The 20,669-nt window shown below is 30.6% G+C and overlaps 2 protein-coding genes across 4 annotated transcripts; both read left to right on the forward strand.

Moving 5' to 3' along the window:
* The first annotated feature begins 651 nt into the window (after positions 1-651).
* Positions 652-10,543, forward strand: LOC132716289 (glucose dehydrogenase [FAD, quinone]-like). The gene is made up of 12 exons (XM_060699533.1): positions 652-1,020; positions 1,450-1,588; positions 2,054-2,262; positions 2,766-2,955; positions 5,349-5,477; positions 6,366-6,490; positions 6,926-7,093; positions 7,281-7,431; positions 7,646-7,812; positions 8,301-8,487; positions 8,781-9,009; positions 9,306-10,543. The coding sequence occupies exons 2-12, from the start codon at positions 1,465-1,467 to the stop codon at positions 9,472-9,474; spliced, it is 1,848 nt and encodes a 615-aa protein (XP_060555516.1). The 5' UTR covers positions 652-1,020; positions 1,450-1,464; the 3' UTR covers positions 9,475-10,543.
* Positions 10,544-11,101: 558 nt separating this feature from the next.
* LOC132716293 (glucose dehydrogenase [FAD, quinone]-like) lies at positions 11,102-19,695 on the forward strand. 3 transcript variants are annotated; one of them, XM_060699536.1, is made up of 12 exons: positions 11,102-11,244; positions 11,853-11,990; positions 12,374-12,582; positions 13,326-13,515; positions 14,614-14,742; positions 15,231-15,355; positions 15,863-16,030; positions 16,287-16,437; positions 16,666-16,832; positions 17,654-17,840; positions 18,184-18,412; positions 18,609-19,695. In XM_060699536.1, exons 2-12 carry the CDS (start codon positions 11,867-11,869, stop codon positions 18,772-18,774), a joined length of 1,845 nt encoding a protein of 614 aa, XP_060555519.1. In that variant the 5' UTR covers positions 11,102-11,244; positions 11,853-11,866; the 3' UTR covers positions 18,775-19,695. The 3 variants fall into 3 exon arrangements, with proteins under 3 accessions (XP_060555519.1, XP_060555521.1, XP_060555522.1); XM_060699538.1 differs by lacking the exons at positions 11,102-11,244; positions 11,853-11,990 and adding an exon at positions 12,135-12,270; XM_060699539.1 differs by lacking the exons at positions 11,102-11,244; positions 11,853-11,990 and having other exon boundaries at positions 12,452-12,582; positions 13,400-13,515.
* The last annotated feature ends 974 nt before the right edge of the window (positions 19,696-20,669 follow it).

The raw sequence follows: 20,669 nt of genomic DNA on the forward strand, positions 1-20,669 counted from the left end.
AAATATGTCTTAGATCCCTCTTGGAAAGAAAAATGAGTTTAATTATAATGACATAATTATTATAGGTATTTATTGGCTAAAAATGCCAAATTTAATAACAAATATATGGTACCTGATATTTTCAAAGTCTAATAAAATAAAAACTACACGGTAAATGTAGTTTATTTTTGATAAGATTATTCATTATACTTTTAAGAAAAGTTAGGTAAACTTTTTGGTAAATTTTAGGGATATTTTGAATGAGGCATTCTAAGTAGGAAAACGGTCAAACCAGTGTTTAAAATGGGTGGGATAGGGAAACATGTTTGTACATATTTCAAACATTTAAAGTAGAAACAATCGTTTTGCTTGTGTGAATGCTATTACTGGTTTCTTAACATAGACCATTAGAAAAACATTTTTCATAATGATGCTATTACAGATTATTTAGAGTTTCCTGATTCCTGAAAAAGAACCCTTCTTATAGCAAAGCTCTAGATCAGAAAAATGTTCATAACTCGTAACCGTAGGTAAACTTTGTTTTAGTTTTGCATACATATGCCCTTTATGGCATATAACTGACCTATGTTGTCAATTTTACAGTTTCTTATAGTGCCCATTCGTGGGTCATACCTTAAGACGACATTTTACTACAAGCATAACATTACAAAAATTATATACACATGCACAAGTACCTCTGGTAACTCCACTTCGACTGACGCAAACAACATACATTTCTATCCTACCCTATAAATACACATTAAAACAAACAAATGAATGATAAACAAGTACTAGATGTAAATATTCCCCATGAAAAAACAGTTAATTTTAAACTTGTCTACATAGGTAGATTCATTTCAAGTATTGAGCTTTAAATACTGTAATTCAACACATGTTTTACTATTATCATATATTCCTACACTGTAATTCAATACGTGGTTTACTATTGTCATATATATTCGTCTAAAACGAAATAGCTGAATAATGTAAATACAATCCTTTTGTGGGGTCTTAAAGTTGATAGGACTTAACAAGATAAAGGTAAATGTTTTATTTTGATATAATCAAAAAGTTTGAGTGCTTCTTAAAAAACACATTTTTATATATGTTTCAATGTAACCATCGTTTTGTTTTGAACAGTATCTGCACAAAAAAACGAACTAGAGCGAACTCAGATCATTGGGTTCAGGAAATTTAAAGGGAAGTCTTGTATTTGTCACTAACAATGTAGGCACCTTTACCAAAGTTTGAATGTTTTGCAGTTTTAGATACCGCAATGCTTGTATGCTACCCATATATAACAATGAAATACAAAATATTACCGCATGATACGCTTGTCACATAAGATGTGGATGATGATCAGGTACATAATTATATTTGAAGTATGAAGCTGATCCCTTAACAAATAAAGAGGTAACAGTAAAAAATAGTATTTTTAAGGAATAAATAAAAAATAAGTAATATTTTCAGGTCAAATAAAAAAGAATGGGAAGAAACATTGTTAGATTTCTTGTTGGTTTACTTGCTGTTATGTCCACCTATATAATATCATGGAGGAGAGGGACGAAAGTAGCGGACAAACTTTTAAAGGAATATGACTATATTGTCGGTGAGATTGTGATTTGGTTAAAATTAATCACCTTGTTTACTATATAAGAAATAATGAACTCGTCATTGTAGACCTACTGACAGAAGGTGACCGATTATTGAGCGCCAACATTCATTAGAAATAGAATTGCTGAACAGCTATTGATGTTTTGTCATATATTGATTAATAAAACAATGTACAAGATTCCATCATAAGTTCGTCTGATTAAGTTGTCATTGTTGAAGATCGTTATTATATGTAATTTTAGCAACGAGCTGATTACAATACAATTATGAAATGGGTCCTTATAACCTAACAATAATACCAATATTTCAGTTGTCATTACACTTGTAAATTTAACAAACTAAAAATACAAAAACTCATCATTAAATAAAATTACACAGGTGACTAAAAATAGCTGAACATAACAAATTTACAATGTTTCACTTAACAAATTGTGATGTTAATAGTCAATTACTTTAACAGTTGGGACAGGATCAGCCGGTTCCGTCCTCGCCTCAAGGTTATCGGAAGATCCGGAAAACTCGGTTCTTCTTCTAGAAGCTGGCGGAGACGATATGGGTGATATAATGTTGTCTACTCCATTTTTATACGCACTCCTTCAACATTCTAAATATGACTGGGATTTCTATACAGTTAAACAAGATAACAGTTTTTTGGGTCATAAAGAAGAGGTAAACATTTCCTATTACTAATAATACGTCGAGTTATGTCCTGGTCTTTAGCAAATGACCAAATAAGTTTTTAAGCCTATATATTGTTTTTTTTTACGTTTTTAAACGTAGAATTAAATATAGGAGTATTATTTACAAATACATGAAATTAGAAATGTAAAGTACACTGATGCAATAATCTTTACAGTAGCAACCTTTAAATTTGAAACGGTTGTACTCGTTTAAAAATTAGAGTTAGAAAACAGTTTAATTGATTGCATTCTATATTTGGAATCTGCAAAGTGTATACTTCTTGCATGTCATATTATATTGTTTTTAGTCAAAATGGACCATACATGCAAAGATCCTAGTGTCTCTCTTTGATTGCTTTTCATATAATTTACATTGATTAAGTACTTTAAACGCACAAATGCATTCAAATTCTTATGTTGCATATCTTCTTTAAATGAATTCTAAATTATCTTACTACATGTATATATCAAAATATTTTAACACTTTTGCAGAAAGCATTTTGGCCACGAGGGAAATGTTTAGGCGGAAGCAGTAATCTGAACGGTATGGTTCATGTTCGTGGCAGTAGACATGATTTTGATGAGTGGGCGTCCATGGGGTGTGAGGGCTGGTCGTATGAAGATGTTCTACCATACTTCCTTAAGTCAGAAGATATTTTAATTGATGACCTTAAAGATTCAAGTAAGTTTTCAATAATAGTTTAAGAATACTGTATACTAAATACTAAATATGCCTAACTTTATATCAGTAAAAATATCATTTTGACCAAGAAAAAGATTTATTTGTACTATTTTGTTTACAGATTCATATTTTACTATTTTGTCAACATCCGTATTTATAACGATATTTAAGAGGATATACTGTTTTGTATTTATTCTTATAAACTACACGCTCTTTATTAAGGTGACAACGGAGTCAATTATCACTGAAAATACCTAAAATGAGATTTTTTGCTTAGTAGATTTATCAACCTTTTCTGAACACATTCGTGATTTAATTTTGGAAGCAGTTAGTCCAAAAACTGTGTTTTTTAACGTTTTAAAACGACACCTGTACCATTTTTATCTGCTATTCGCGTAACCTGTCAATTATCGATAACGCTCCGCCCCCTGTTGAGGCATCAATGAGGGAAATCGGTAGTTCCATATATGCGTGAATTACCGATCCATGCAGGTCCATACCACTCGTAATTCATGTATCGTACAAATACCGTACCTCTTTTATGAATATCGTCTACCTTTTATTTAGCCTTTTTTTTATAAAATAAGAAATTGTCGGCCAATGTACGTAACATAATGTATGAAACATAAATAATTAAGCATAGCGGCAAATCGCACGACCACGGGGTTGATTAAAAATATAGTTGCTAAAATATCCATTATGTGTGAAAATAATTTGTCTGTCCCGTTAATCTGATAGATATTACATTGAGTTTATGGACTTTAGTACGGATTCAAGGGCTTGCTTTACATTCAACCTCGTTTTCTAACAATGTCAAGTAAAACAACAACAAAAACAGACAACATTTTTTATGTGAACGCCTATATGACTTGTGGTAAGGGGTCCCTAACAAATTTCTAAACCATTTTAGGTTGTCTGATTATTTCTCTATGAATCAATAAAAAAAGATAATAAAATATATTATCAGTGAATGCTTTGAATAAATTGTTCGCCAGTAAATCAAAAACAGTACTAATAAACCTGGGACAAAGTATGGAATTTATTGTATATCCCAGTAGAAACTGGATCTCTATGTCGTGCCACGGATTAATTATATTACATATAATATAAATCCGTGGTCGTGCATAGATGATACGTGTATTCATGATAATAGAAGTCAAGAAGGTCAGATCATAATGATCGAGTGATACCTTTTATTTCTATTAAAATATGTGAAGCATTTATATCAATTTGGAGGAAAAATATATAATATCCCGTTCTTATTTGTACATGGACTTTAAAAGACCGTCAGAAGCTCAGTTTTTTGTTATTTTAATTTATATTTTAACGGAATTTCATACGCGAATACACAGACAGATTGACACTGGTATTATATAATGATAATGCTGATGATAATAATAATAACCTTCAAAAGTGAAACAATTAAATACCCCGCTAGCGGTGCGCAAATACGTTCCATTTCCCCCCATCGAGTGCCTCAAATTTTACCGAAAGTCACGTGACATGTGCGACCGATACCAGACGAGCGGTAAATCACATTAAGATTTGAAGAAATTTCTGTTATAAACTGATATTAATCAGCAACTTTTTAATTGGTCAGATGTCACTGGGTCATAAAATGTTGTTAGAGTATGTTACCGCAACTTGTGACCCTCTCTGGTGCGATATTTGTGTATTATGCAATTATTTAGCGTGAAACGTAGGGGTCCGAGAGAGAACAGCCGATTTATGACACTTCGTTTGATGCGGGTCGGACTAACTTTGAATCGGCATAACTTTTTTAATAATAAAGCAATTAACATGCGGTTTAAAGCACATGAAAGGGAATTCATTTACGGAGGGAACCGTGTCAGGGATTTTTGTTTGCTCAATCAGCGACTTAATTATCTTTAATTACGTAATATGTATGGTGAAAAAAGTCGCATAAAATGTTTGACGTTACGTAATATTTTTTTGAGAAAAGATAGAAAAAATTTGAGACACGGTTCCCCAGATATTATAAGTATGTTTATTTTCCAAAAGTTTGATGACAAAAAAATAAAAAATGACTTTGATATGACGATTTAAAATTTTAGGATTTTTATGAAAAATCAATCATTTACAAAGGCATTTTTTTCAAATATGTTATTTTTTATGATGATCAACGACATTTAATGCACAAAGATTAAATAAATAACAATTATTACTAAAATAAGTTGATTTAAATTACATTTATGTTAGTACCACGGAAAGTGTCTGTTGTCACCTTAAATAGAAAATGTTTGTATCAGCTTAATTTTCTTGAGTGATGGAATGAAAGTCGTTAATACTTGTAACAATTTCACGAAAGCTGTAATTTTGATGCCGTTTTCTTTAATATCGATTATTCCTTTTCTATCCTTATTTGTTACCAGAGTATCATAATTCGGGAGGTATGTTGCCAATAACTTACAACAACATTACGTCATTATCTGAAACAATATCTGAGGCTGGTGCAGAGATAGGATATATGACAAAAGATTGTAACGGTGCTGACATGATAGGTAAGTACTGACTGTGGTATCTGAAATAAAAATATTTAACAGATGAAGTAACGTTATCTGAAACAGTTGTATCACTAAAGAAAACGGCAAGGATCCTGAAATAGAATAATTTATATCTAATTATCACATTACCGTGCCGTAAAAACGGAAATACAATTACGTCTGTGCATATATTTTGACGTGACACCATTTGCGTTAAACTAACATAGCGTAAAGAAGCGCAAAATGTTAGCGTTTCAGTTTTAAAATGTGTTTTATTCTCTGCAAACATTTCTTATTTGAGGTATAAGATAAATAGAATATTATATTCGTTTAGCGTTGTTACTAAATTAATTGAACTCGTTGAATGCTCGCCATAATATATATCTTTTATTCAACGAGTTCAATAAATTCAGTATTGAACCTACATTCGTTTAATATCCTTACTGTCTCGTTTACAAGTTATCCAATATGATTGTTTCTTCGAGTACCGAAAGGAATCAATTTTAATTCTTAAAATTGCGGTCAAACTTTCTTGTAGCACATTTTGTGTATTAAACATCTTGCTTATATATTCTGCGCTACTGTCACACCAAAGTAATACATAATCAAATACTGGTTGAATATATGCATTAAAATACAAGTTCCGGATCTTGACTTAATTTGGGTTAAATTCGGCGGAATAAAGATAATTTTGTAAAAGTTATCAATCTGAATAATGTTTATAACTGAAAATGTGGCATTAAAAGTTTAGCTAAAATATACTGGCTATCCAGGGCGTTTAACTTAATTGACACGACTGTATTTACTGAATAACGACATAAATTATATATTGACACGACTGTATTTACTGAATAACGACATAAATTATATATTGACGTTTGCGTATTTTTTTCCAAAACAATTTAGGTATGTGCCACGTGCAAGGAACAGTTACAGCGAACGGACTTCGTGCGAGTACATCAAGAAGTTTTATCTGGCCAGTCATGAATAGAAACAATCTACATATATCATTGCATTCACATGTTCGAAAGGTTAATTTTAATTCTCAATGGTTGCTAGTATTTCTTTACAAAAGATATACTGTGTTATACCATGGAGGGCTTAAAATTGTATCAAGTTTTTATTGATTAAACCAGTATGTTAAGTCCAAAAGCCTGGTAAGACATAAAATTTAAAATACATTCTTTGATCCATCGGGGGCACTTCGAACAGTAAAGTATTCGGAAGATAGTATGAAAACACTCATAATTAAATCTTAAATCAATTGTGTCAGATTCTTCACTTTATATGAGCTAAAAGGTTTTTAACGCTTTTTATTTGAGGTCATTATGTAAAAAATGTCTTTTTCTGAAAAAGTAAAATGTATCATACCTGAAGACTTCAATTACATTTTGTCATAGCACAGAAAATACAATTCTTTGTACTGTTTTATATGCAGGTTAAATTGATAACGTTTGTGATTGAAGGTACTCATAGAAAACAAGAGAGCAACTGGTGTGTCTGTGACAAAAAATAACGAGACATTGACAGTGAAGGCAAGGAAAGAAGTTATTTTGTCAGCCGGTACTGTAATGTCCCCAAAAATCCTCATGCTGTCTGGTATTGGTCCGAAAACTCATTTAAAAGACGTCGGGGTAAGTGTATTTTAAGTTCATTGCAACTGAAACTCGTCGTATATTTATATTTTGACTTATTTGTCATTATTATTATTATTTGTCACGCAAAATTTTAATTGCAAATATAGTAACACTATAAAATAAAGTCATAATTTAGAAAAGGGAAATACTTTTTATACTTTAAATTAGTTTTCTGAAATTTCAGATCAATGTTATTGCTGACTTACCAGTCGGACAAAACTTACAAGACCACCTCTATGTTGGCTTATCGTGTACTACAAACACAACTGATCTCTTTTCAAATTCAAAGAGTTCTCTGCTGTCTAGTATTCTAGAGTACCTATGGAATGGAAAAGGTAATACATGCTCTGTTACTTTTCAATTCTGCAATGTGTGTCAAAAAGTTTGATTAAATTAATGTGACATTGTCAATGTGATTTGAACACATTTCCGTCCTCTCAATGAGACATTTATCAAGGGATATTTTTCAGTAATTGCAGTTTATAATTATAATAATTTTTCTTCGCTTATAATATGCCATGCATAACATCAGCGTATAAATGTATTAAGGTTGGCTGCGGAACACAGGCATTGTTACAGATTTAGCTTTCTTTCAACTTGATGATGAAATAAGAAAGACCAGACCTGGTCAACCGGACGTACAGTTACACTTTATACCCCTGTTGGTAGAAAACAGTGACGATGAAGTAAAACAGTTTCTGACCTTCAAAGATGAGGTGATTTTTATATCTCCAATAAGACTCATTTGCAATATATAAGAATTCTCTAACAAAAGTCAGGCGTTACAACTTGTCAAGGTGTTTAAACATGGAGTTTAAAAAGTGTAATGTTTCTCACACTTTTCTCCCGTACGATGTTACAAGCAAAGATAATAGTGTGATCGAACCGCTGAATAGAATACAAAAGCAGGCTAAACTTATTTAATATGAAACATGCATTAGAACAAATGATATACTTCAAATTCGAATAATTATGATTATTTTAAATGAATTCTTTTTGTAAAACACGACTTATATTTATTCCTTACTTGAAATAAAACTGTAAAAATGTTAAATTGTGTAATAATTATATGAATCATAATATGTGTATGATTTATGCTTGCTATTTTTGGATACGGTTTGATAGCCATGGATAATAAACAGTTAAGTTTCTTTATTCCTTTGAAGACTCGACACCTTATATACTGCCGTAATTATTTTTATAGGGTTGGGAGTATTTAGATAGATTAAAAGAAAGCGGTGATGGAAAGCTGGGATTTTCTGTACTTGTTAGTGATTTACACCCTAGAAGTCGTGGTGAAATAAAACTTAACAAAAGCGACCCATTTGGAGTCCCGGAAATCATTCCAAACTACCTCCAGCATTCAAACGACATCAAATTGCTTATTAAAGGTTGGTGAACTATTATTTTTTTATTTAAGTATTAATCTTAGAAATTGTACAAGTAAATTATTGCAATTGATAAAGATGATAAATTTTAGTCACATACCTGGGTCAGTATAATATGATAGCCTTTATATTCATCACGAAGAAAGAGTACCTTTTAGTTGTTACTTAATAGGTCAATAAACTAGTTATACCAATATGTTCAATATCGACGTTTTTCATATCCGAAAAATATCCAAGTTTTATTATCAATATTGACTTTGAAATCTTTATAATTTGCAAATATGTATCTTTAATAGGAATAAGAGAAACTATTCGACTTCTTAAAACAAAAGCAATGAGGAGTATAGGAGTGAATATTGAGGACAAAAACAGGGCATATCCCAAGTGTGCACATCACGGGTTTCTCTCTGACGCATACTTTGAATGTTTCATTAGGCATTTTGGAACTACACAATACCACCCTACATCTACTTGTAAAATGGGTAGAATGGAAGACCCGGCGTCAGTGGTTGATAATAAACTCAGGTACTGTCTATTCCTGTCAAATAAATACCTGTAAATATCTAAAAGTGAACTCAAAATAATTACAAAAAATGTGTTAATATTAGAAATGATATAATTCCATTTGTATACTGATAAACCTTTGTTTCTTCTTTTCAATATTGTTACAAAATAGATAAAGTATCGGTGGCCTTTTTAGCAAGATCTAGTGAACCTCTATGATTAAGATAAAAAGATTAGCAATTTACCCTTAAATATCTGAATGTTTTCAGTTTTGACCTGTCATAAATTCACTTTCTCATCATCTTTTATTTTAAAAGGGTAAAAGGTATCCAAGGTTTACGAGTAGCAGACGCCTCTGTGATGCCAAAAGTAACTTCCGGTAACACAAACGCCCCAACGATCATGATTGCGGAAAAAGCAGCCGATCTTATCAGAAATATTGATACAGTGAAGGATATTCGTATGAAGTTAAAACATGTTAAATAATGTTAGGTTATAAACATAGCATACACGTGATTTTCTGTCTTGAATAATAAGATGAGAATCAAATGAGGAAGTGTCTCAGAGATCGATCTGAAGGAATAAGGTCTGAAAAATGGTAAATATATACTTTGGGGTATTCACTTGTCATAATTTGAGTACACAGATATCTCCGAAATACAGAATGGTTCAGATAGAGTTGGAATTTCATTTTATTCTTTTTAAAGCTTTCACTTGTACAGTTACTGCACAACAACGAATTTTAATACGTATTGTATTTCTTTATTAACTTTTGATTTTGAATTAACTACGCTAACATACCATTGCGCGTTTTGCCTTGTCTTTAACAACCTTTTTTACGCTTTCAATCACTGTTAACTGCTTATAACTATTTTCCTACAACGTTACAAATAAATTTAATGTTATGAGCATTTATGTTTATAAACAATCTTTCAAGTCTTGTTATATCACAAAATATAATATCATGAAATAAACATTATTTTATTCAAAAATAAAAAAGAAAAGAAAATTGACTTCTTTTTGTGTATTTTTATGTTGAACTCACACCTGTATCTGTCTTTCTTTGACAATTGCACATTCTGTAATGTAAACTTTGAAGAATTACTTTTGATACCAACATGTTTTATTATATTGTATCTAACATTAACTTGTTTTTTCTTTATTTATGTGTCAGCGAATATTTAGGAGGAAGTTAACGTTCTGAGAATACAGTATGTATCGTTTTAGCGAGCACTATTTTCTAATGGCTAAAATTTAATCGTCAAGTAAATTGTCAAAAATGAGCATTATACAAGATGACTACTTATCTTAAAATGTTGTTTTAGGAACATCTTTTTTCACTTTAAGAAATAACAGTAGTACTATTCATGTCGAAAATCACAGATATATATATATGAATAATATTTATACCTACGAGTGAGAGCACAGACATTGAAAATACCGGAGATGGAGTACCTCATTGTTGTGAACTATTTTATTTTTCTTACAGTGGCATGTGAAAATTACATTACATGTAGAGTAATGTACTTAAACCCTTTTCCATTGCTTCAGTTCTACTTTCCTTGTACTTTTTTCTGTATGCATACTTGTAAACTTTTATAAAAATAACTTTTAATCGCCGTAAATGAATGGAATGTTATAAAAAATACTGCGAATGTATACACTTTCTTACAATTGAAAAAAGAAAATATCAAATATTTGTATATTGTTGGTGATGTTACGTTCTTTGATTGTCCGGAAACTAGAAATTGTATTATGTCGTGAAGAAGCCATGTAAAAGTAACTAATCATTGTAATTATCTTTCACAAAAGGACGGTTCACTTCAAAATTATCATCACAGCTACACAATTATTCTATAATCTGTATATCTCAATCCCACCACACAACAAGACCGTAACATAAACAAGTTTATATATACAAAACACTTTACTAGATCTGAATATCAAATATGTCATCACTATTTCATTTAAAATCGGAACGAATAGTTTGATGTCAAGTGTTTTATGTATCATTTAAATACGGTGATCAATTAGGGCAATCGCAAATGCGTGTTCTCCTCGCGTTTCAGATTACTTCATTCGTAGATGATGGCCCTCACGGAACACCGTGTTAAATACCATATTAAATACTGTAATTCAATATGCGTACATATCTGAAATTTAATAGTTGAATAATCAACAAACAATCTGTTTATATCATGTAGAAATCTCTTACTGAATGGTTTTATAGCTTATTATGGACATACATAATTAAAGGTAAACGTTTCATTTTGATATACCTAAAATAATTGAACGCTAAGATGTTTTGTTTTAAAAAAGTTTAACTAAGCTTAAATTTGACCACCACACAGTTTTGTAAAGAAGTGTGGATTTAGGACATTGCTTTAAATCGGCTGGAGGGGAAACCTTGTAAATGAAACATAATGACAACATCTTGAGAACAACTGACAACAACGTTGAAGAACACTTCTACTATGCACTTTAAATTGCGCAATGTTGTAAGCTACATACATGTATATATCAATGAAACACAACTGTTATGATTACCAGATGTCAATATATGAAACTCCTCGTAGCGGTTACTTCCCCTGATCTGCAAACACAACTACATTTCAGTATCACTTTTGGTATTTAAAGTTAAAGCTAATTTTTGATTATGTTTCGTGTACAACAAAGTATTAAAAGTAAACTTTGAAAAATATTCGTAAAACAAGTAAAATTACCAAGTTTCTAAATAGGCGCTATTTTTACCACATGATATTCTTATCGTTACGCAAGTTGTAATGATTGCAGTGGTTAAAAAAGGTAAATGTGACGTACACGATGCCACGATTATTTTTTTTTGTTTTCTTTCATATTTTCAGGACAATAAAAGGAAATGGGAAGAAACATTGTTATTTTTCTAGTTGGTTTATTCGCTGTTTTGTCTACCTATATAATATCATGGAGGAGAGGGACGAAAGTTGTGGACAAACTTTTAGAGGAATATGACTATATTGTCGGTGAGATTAAGAATAAGATCAGTTAAAGTCAAAGAATCTGTATTTAGGTATCTTAAGAACACAATACTGAAAACGTACCTTTAATCATTATATAATAATACTATTAGATGGTCTGAATATGCTAACGACTATAATACCTATTTTTTGACCAGAAAAGCTGACATTAAATCAAGTATAAAACAAATAACTCTTGATCAAATAAGAAAAGCAATATTTACTTACTAAAGTGTCTTTGTTCATACTTATTATTTTCAGAAAGAAAAGGAAAACACATCACGCAGTGAGCTAATAACATCTCTTCAAAATAGATTCACTTTATAAAACTATCAATGTGTCACCAGACACCTGACAAATTGTGATGTTATATTTTATGTATTAAACAGTTGGCGCAGGATCAGCCGGTTCCGTACTCGCCTCTAGGTTATCGGAAGATCCGGAAAACTCGGTTCTTCTTCTAGAAGCTGGTGGAGATGATATGGGTAATATTATGTTGTCTACACCATTTTTATATGGACTACTTCAACATTCCAAATATGACTGGGACTTATATACAGTCAAACAAGATAACAGTTTTTTAAACTATAAAGAAGAGGTAAAAATTTTAAATTACAAATAATCTGTCAAGTTATGTTTAGGACTTTAGCAGGGGCGTCCGTGGCCGTGTGGCTAAGTTCGTTGATTTTACATCATTTGCTCCTCCCTGCTGTAGATTCCAGTCCCTCCAGAAACCCGTGATGAAGCTATCACACTAGATTACGGAACGCCGGTGGTTCTACTCAGGTTCCAGACCGTACGATCGTTTGACGTGATGTCTTTCTCCACCGGTACACTAATCTGGAAAGTCGCAATATGACCATGTCAGTATTGATTCGACTTAAATCCCAACCAAAAAAATTCTTTAAGCAATGAACAAATAAATGTTTACAGTTATGGGATCGTTTTGATGTTTTTATTGTAAAACCCAAACACAAATTGGAATATTGGTTTCGAATGGTATACCAAGACTGTGATTTTTACAGTAGTAACACAAATATTAAACCCATGTGCTCATTTAACTACAAGAGTTAAATAAAAGTTTTGATTGATTGTATTAAAATTTCTTTTTTACAAATCTACAAAGTTTAAAATCACTTTACTTTAAAATCATGTTCGATTGTATTCAATCAAAATTGATTTATGAAAACAATCATGTCACTATATAATTGTTTAAAAAAAAACAACATTGTACAATAAATAATAAACATATTCAAATACTATATTTAAAAAGAAACGAAAAAAAGAGTCTCACTATCCTTAATTATACAACAATACTAAATATCTAAGATATTTTTAAAGAAAGGTTTTTGGCCACGAGGAAAATGTTTAGGCGGAACCAGTAATCATAACAGTATGATTCATGTTCGTGGCAGTAGACATGATTTTGATGAGTGGGCGTCCATGGGGTGTGAAGGCTGGGGGTATAATGATGTTCTACCATACTTCCTTAAATCAGAAGATATTCTCATTGATGACCTGAAAGATTCAAGTAAGTTTATAGTTGTAATATTGGAACAACAACTATTCTTTGAAGAAATTCTTAATATTTAATGAATCTGATTCCACTGTCACATCTAAAACAGTAAGAAGTTATACACAGGCATCATTGCCACATATTTAATATCAAACAAGCTTCATAACATAATATAAAAACATTCATGAACAATTCAAGTAAACGTTTAGTAACAAATCTACTATAAATATTGCATTATGATACACAATGAATCTTAGCTGTACTGTTTTAAAGTTTTAAAATATACATTTATCAGAGAATATGGCCTGTTATTAGCTGGGTTTGACCTATCACTTCTTTTAAATTGGGGATACTTTTGTAGATGTCCATTGATTTTATGTGTTTCCCTCATTTATGTATTTCTGAAAGAGGATTCTATGATATACGAGCCCGTAAAATATCTCATCAAGACCAATTTTTTATAGGTTTATGTTGATAAAGATATTTCTATTTCAGTGGCATTGATTGACTTGTTGAGCATCTTGAGTATTGTACATTTTTTAACCTTTTTGACAAACCTTTGCGCTCCATTTCGTCTTCAACATGGTTTCGTGCTAAATGATCCTATTTGATCTAGCTGGAGTGTGTAGTAATGACCTTCTATTGTACCAGTCTATTGCAACAAATAAGAAGTCATTATCCTTTTAGAATTAAATAAAATTAAGCTTTTGTTAAGGTGAGCCATGAAATATAATTCATTAAAATGCATCATTTTATCGTCTAAAAGCTTTAAAGGTGATGGACCGAATTTTCGGTTACTTTTGGAGCCCTAGTGGTCATTCCTCGGACCATTTCTCTTTCTTTCATACATAAAAAACATCCCACGTGATATGCGACTAAAGAAATCTTCTACTTTGGTGGTATGGCTATACATTTGGTCAGAACCCTTCTTAAAGATTGAAAAACTACAAAAGCGTTGGATAGGGACATGTAGTTCAACCGATATCCAACGATCATTCGATAAACCTAACAAATTGAAAAAACAGTAATTGTCATCCATATTTTTGATAGATGATAATATCTCCTGGACCATTATAAAAAGAAAACATTTTCAAGATATTTAATATTTGTCAGAATATCACAATTCGGGAGGTATGTTGCCAATAACTTACAACAACATTACGTCATTATCTGACACAATATCTGAGGCTGGAGCAGAGATAGGATATATGACAACAGATTGTAACGGTGCTGACATGATAGGTAAGTACTACCTGGGGTATCTGAAATAAAAGTATGTATATGTACAAATAAAGAATACCGGTAATATGGGCAAAAATATTTGTAAAGATCCTGAACTAGAACAGATTATATCTATACATGAAAATTCAGTAAATGGTTAATTTTATGATAAATATTTTCTATAAAGTATGTCTGAATTGGCAGATACGCTTAACTAACAGTGCGTGAAAAAATACTATCTACCCCTGGTTAGTATGTAAATTATGATGTTTATTTCATAACCAAAAAGTTTGAAGTACATGTACTTTTCAAATGTAAATTATATAGTTGATTACAGAGTGTGATATCAAAAGTTTTACTCTGAATTAAAAACATGTAAACTTGAATAGTAATTGTGGCCAATGAAATGGCTGAAACGCGTCAACTATATTAACTGATAAACACCATAAATTCTTTTAAGAATATGTTATTTTCTTATATTCATTTGTGATTCTCACAAAACAATTTAGGTATATGCCACGTGCAAGGAACAGTTACAGCAAATGGACTTCGTGCGAGTACATCAAGAAGTTTTATCTGGCCAGTCATGTATAGAAAAAATCTACATATATCATTGCATTCACATGTTCGAAAGGTTACTTTTATCTCTCACTTCTCGCCGCAAGTATTTCATTACACAGGATCTTAAAGATACTATGTGTAGCATACAAGTTCTTATTATATCACCAAGTTTGAACTGTATGTACGTAATACAGCTTTCGATGGTTTAATATAAGTATAGACAGAAGGTCGCAATAACCATTATTGTCAATTTACAGGCTCAACCCAAATCGAACTTGCCACATTTTAAGTTTGCTTTTTTGTATTTTAGGGAACCGTTTTTATCTCTACTTTGCCGAACCATTACATCTTTTCTTGATTGGTCTGAGTTTATCATTTTTTTTTCATTTCTGGCAAAGCATTTTCTATTCATCTTTAATTGATACATAGTCATAATTGTCAAGATCACCAAATTTAGTGAATATCAGATGTGAAATATATAATATCAAAAAACATAAATTTCTATTTTTCATTACGCTTTACAGACAGCTTCATACGCGGGTAAAATTTCTTTTTATTGTGGTAACGTATGTTATTTAAGGTACTCGTAGAAAACAAGAGAGCAACTGGTGTGTCTGTGATAAAAGACAATCAGACATTGACAGTGAAGGCAAGGAAGGAAGTTATTTTGTCAGCCGGTACTGTGATGTCCCCACATATTCTCATGCTGTCTGGTATTGGTCCGAAAACGCATTTAAAAGACGTCGGAGTAAGTGTTTCAAATTAAGTCCCAGTTGAATAATGATACATCGTGTGCTTGATTTATATTTATGTAATATACCAAAACATCCACTTATTTGTTATAATATATTACACTTTGTAAATGGAAACTCTTAAAATAAATAAATCAATCAATAAAAAGAAAAAAAATGAAAAAAGGGGGAAAAGCATACGAAATATAAAATCGTAATTTATGCAAAAATAATACAAAGTCATACTTCTTTTATTTATATTTTTGAATTTAGATCAATGTTATCGCTGATTTACCAGTTGGACAGAATTTACAAGATCAAATGTACATTAGTTTACCGTGTAATACAAACACAACAGATCTCATCTCACCTTCAGAGATAACTAGTATCTCTAGTATTCTAAACTATCTGTGGAAAGGTGAAGGTAAGATATGCTAGAATGATATTTTTTTGGGTAAAATTTAAATTGATCAATTCGGGTCTGTCAACTTTGATTGCAATGTAATGTCTGTCCTTTCACTCACGAAATCTATCGAGTGAAGTCTGTGAAATTTTGGTATTGTTGGTATTGTCAATAAGGTAATAGTTATGTTTTGATGTACATTTAACTATATACACTTTTATTTTAACATAGCATTTTGATTATGATAAGGTTGGCTGCGGAACACAGGCATTGTGACAGATTTGGCGTTCTTTCAACTTGATGAAGAAATAAAAAAAATCAGACCAGGTCAACCGGATGTACAGTTACACTTCATACCCCTGTTGACAGAAAATAGTTTAGATGCAGTGAAACAGTTTGTGAGCTTCAAAGATGAGGTGATTATTTACCACTAATATGATGTTTTGAGATATGTGAATATATCTCTTTAAGAAAAAAAAAACTATGTCAAGATATTGAGAATAAATGGGTAAAAACATAATGAAATGATACCTATAAAACATTTTCCACCAAATTTAGGATTATACAACTATAGATTGGTAACGTGCTCAATGAACTAGTTGATACATATAATCAGTTTCTTCAATCTTATCACTATAAACATACATTAACAAACTCATACTTAAGTTTGAACATGATTTATGTATATGGAGACTTCAATATATTCCATTAAATATTCAAGCAGCTGGAATGTTTGTAAATTGTCAAATTTTACGTCATTGTGTACTAAATAGAGGATATGCAAGTTTTTTGTCTATAGATACATGATTTATTTTCATTGAGTGATAATTTTCATATCACAAGATTAAAATAAATCTTGTATTTATAGAAAAAAACTAGAGTTTTCTGTTTTATATATACATTTTTTTTCTTTTAACACGTAACAATTTAAAAGCCTCAATTAACATAAATTTTGTGTACTGGCTGAATTTTGGCAAGGCACCAGAGGAAATACGAGAAATATGTTTCACTGCAGTAAAAAAAAATATTTAAAGTGAAAATTCCGAAAATAAAAACTTACATTTTATTTCATTAATTTTCAAGGAATGTAATAAATTTATGCTGATTATGATGAATTATAAATTATAATGAATGTATGGTTTATGCTAGTTATTTTTTTAAGGTTTGATTTACAAGGATCAAAGAGAATTATTTACTTTGTACATGAAAATGATGGGCATCGTTATTATTCTTATAGATTTGGGAGTACTACGAAAAAGTGAATGAAAACAATAATGGGAAGCTTGGATTTTCTGTAATGGTTACCGATTTACACCCAAAAAGTCGTGGTGAAATTAAACTTAATAAAAGCGACCCATTTGGAGTCCCGGACATCATTCCAAACTACCTCCAGCATCCTAACGATCTTAAAATGCTTATTAAAGGTTTGCAAACAAGCTGTAGTTTTTAAAGACAGTTTTATATAAAATCGAAGTAGAAATTGAGAATGTGTACAAATTAACCATATCAATTGTATAAACATGATTATGTCTTTTTGTTTAAATTTAATTAAGAAATGGTCATTATTTCAAGGAATACATTAAAAATTAAATATATTAGTAGAAAAGACGCAATATTTAATTCTTAAGCTGTGACTAATTAAGGCATTGAACCAATGGTAATAGTTCTTTCACTTTTGGAAGTTTTATTATCAAAATGAAGATTATTGTCTGTATCAAAAGGATTATCATATCTATAATAAAAGGTTGAAATATTTATTTTCAATAGGAATGAAAGAAACTGTTCGGCTTCTTAAAACAAAAGCAATGGGAGATATTGGAGTGGATATTGAAGATAAAAGTAGAGTTTTTCCGAAGTGTGCACATCACGGATTTCTTTCTGACTCTTACATTGAATGTATCATAAGACATTTTGGAACTACAGTGTACCACCCAACATCCTCTTGTAAAATGGGTAGAACGGAAGACCCGACCGCTGTTGTTGATCCTCAACTCAGGTGTAAAAATAGATATCTGTAAATCTGTTTGTATTAAAAGTTTTAGAAAAGTAATAATGTTAGGATTTAATGATTTTAGCTCCTTTTTGTTGACTTTTAATAAACATTGTCATATAATATTAGGTATTGTTTTGTATAAGGTTTAGCTATGATGCATATTACATTAATATATTTTCTAACTTTCTTACATTTATAGGGTAAAAGGTATCCAAGGTTTACGAGTAGTAGACGCCTCTGTCATGCCAAAAGTAACTTCCGGTAACACAAATGCCCCAACGATTATGATTGCGGAGAAAGCAGCCGATCTTATCAGAAATATTGATACTGTGAAAGACATCCGTAGGAAGTTGAAACATATGTAATAATGATAAGTTGTATCAACATACGAGTGATTAACTTCTATGAATAAGTATATGAGTGTAGGTATATATATCGGAGTACCTCAAAGAAATCCAAGAAATTTAGTAACAAGATATAGACAGCGTTAATTGAACATACTGCTTTCGGCAGCTTTGCAAAAATGTCATTCTGTGCGTAAGAAACCAAGACTGGTTCTGGCAAAAATACAAGTACTAGTATACCTTTTTAATTATAAACTTTCACATCGCTCCAGTGAATAACACAAGAATGGTCGATATATTTATGATATTTGCCAGTGATAATAGATTAAAAATGTGTATTGTATCCAGTATATTTTTTTTATATATGTTTATGTTAAACAAAAACTGAATCTCGCATCATATGTCAAAACGTTTTCTTTTTGTAGGAAACAATCTATTTCTTAGGAAAGTATAAGATGAAAGTTTAAAGTTTAAGACCATGACTCGAACTTTTTTTTTATTAAATTTAATGATAATTTGTCAAGCGTTAATTCAACTTCATAATGTAGCTCATATTAATTGATAGGTGATAATACATAATTTTTACTACAATATGACAAATTGACTCAATGGTATAAACATTTGCTCATTTGAAAATGATTTTACACTATCACTACAGTCTTATTTTATTATACATACGAAAACATTTAAAACACTTTAATATGTAAATTATATCTTAATATAAAATGTTGAAATATGATTTAGATTTAAGAGTAAGAGGTCAAAGATTCAAATGACGTTAAGCAAATTTGAAATATCTAAATACATAATAAATGAATGTATATTATCAACGAAAAATGTTACACAATATGTTATATGCATTTAAGATCAAAGAACATATCAAAAAGTTCATGTACTATATTTTAAACGATTTAGAATGTGAAATAAAAAGAAGAAAAAATATATATAATTTCTTTCTTTTTGAAATAACATAAAATCTATTCCTGAATTGTATTAAGGATGAAGGTTTTCAAGTTTACGAGTAGCAGACGCCTCTGTGATGTCAAAAGTAACTTCCGGTAACACAAACGCCCCAACAATAATGATTGCGGAAAAAGCAACCGATCTTATCAGAAATATTAATACAGTGAAGGACAGCCAGTAGTTTAAACATGTTTATTGTCAGATTATCTCACCTCCAAATTGTTAAAAGATTTACTTACATAATGAATCATTATACTATAAGTCTTCTGTGAAGACTTGTTTTCACATCCTTCTGTATTTGTTTTAAATATTAATTTAAACACATCATTTTTTGTTAATATACTTATATTAACATGACTATATGTTTAGTACAGCAAAACATATAGTGTTAAACCTTAAAATACGATCAACGAGGTTTGTAAGCAATTTAGTGCATGTACATCTATCTAGATGTATAACGACTTTCAACAGGGTTAAAAGAACAATATGACAACAACTGTTTTAGCATTTTATGTAAGAAATATATTTACATATATTATAAAGTATCTTATAAAGTATTTAAGTAACAAAACAAAATATAAAAAAGACAACCATATTTCAGCATTATCGCATAAAGCATGATTCGTTTAGCACATTATTGTCCAAGGACAATCCGTGCTTATATCATAAAAAGTCCTTTTTTGTGCAACTTCGAGCAAACTTTACAATAAACATTGTCTGGAATAGTAATCTAAAATCGTGTATCATGTGGTCAACCGATGTTCACAGGCAAAGTTTACTTGAAATATAAATTATATTCCTATCATGCTCATTATGTAAGTACAGTTGAACAAGACTATCGTCAATGTGCTTATTCCATTCCTTGTAATCTTGTATATTATCTACACTTATTATTTTATTTCCAATGCAACAAAATGATGTTGCTGTAGCATCTTCGATTAATTTATTTAACT

The sequence above is a fragment of the Ruditapes philippinarum genome, unplaced genomic scaffold (assembly GCF_026571515.1).
Source record: "Ruditapes philippinarum isolate M1 unplaced genomic scaffold, ASM2657151v2 ctg154_1_1_1_1, whole genome shotgun sequence".
NCBI classification, from domain to species: Eukaryota; Metazoa; Mollusca; class Bivalvia; order Venerida; family Veneridae; genus Ruditapes; species Ruditapes philippinarum.

Coding starts and splice junctions, on each gene's coding strand:
- LOC132716289 (XM_060699533.1), top strand. CDS start 1,465: ATGGGAAGAAACATTGTTAGATTTCTTGTTGGTTTACTTGCTGTTATG. Junction 7,432..7,645: donor GTACCTATGGAATGGAAAAG/GTAATACATGCT, acceptor AAATGTATTAAG/GTTGGCTGCGGAACACAGGC. Junction 8,488..8,780: donor CATCAAATTGCTTATTAAAG/GTTGGTGAACTA, acceptor TATCTTTAATAG/GAATAAGAGAAACTATTCGA.
- LOC132716293 (XM_060699536.1), top strand. CDS start 11,867: ATGGGAAGAAACATTGTTATTTTTCTAGTTGGTTTATTCGCTGTTTTG. Junction 13,516..14,613: donor TGATGACCTGAAAGATTCAA/GTAAGTTTATAG, acceptor AATATTTGTCAG/AATATCACAATTCGGGAGGT. Junction 16,438..16,665: donor CTATCTGTGGAAAGGTGAAG/GTAAGATATGCT, acceptor GATTATGATAAG/GTTGGCTGCGGAACACAGGC.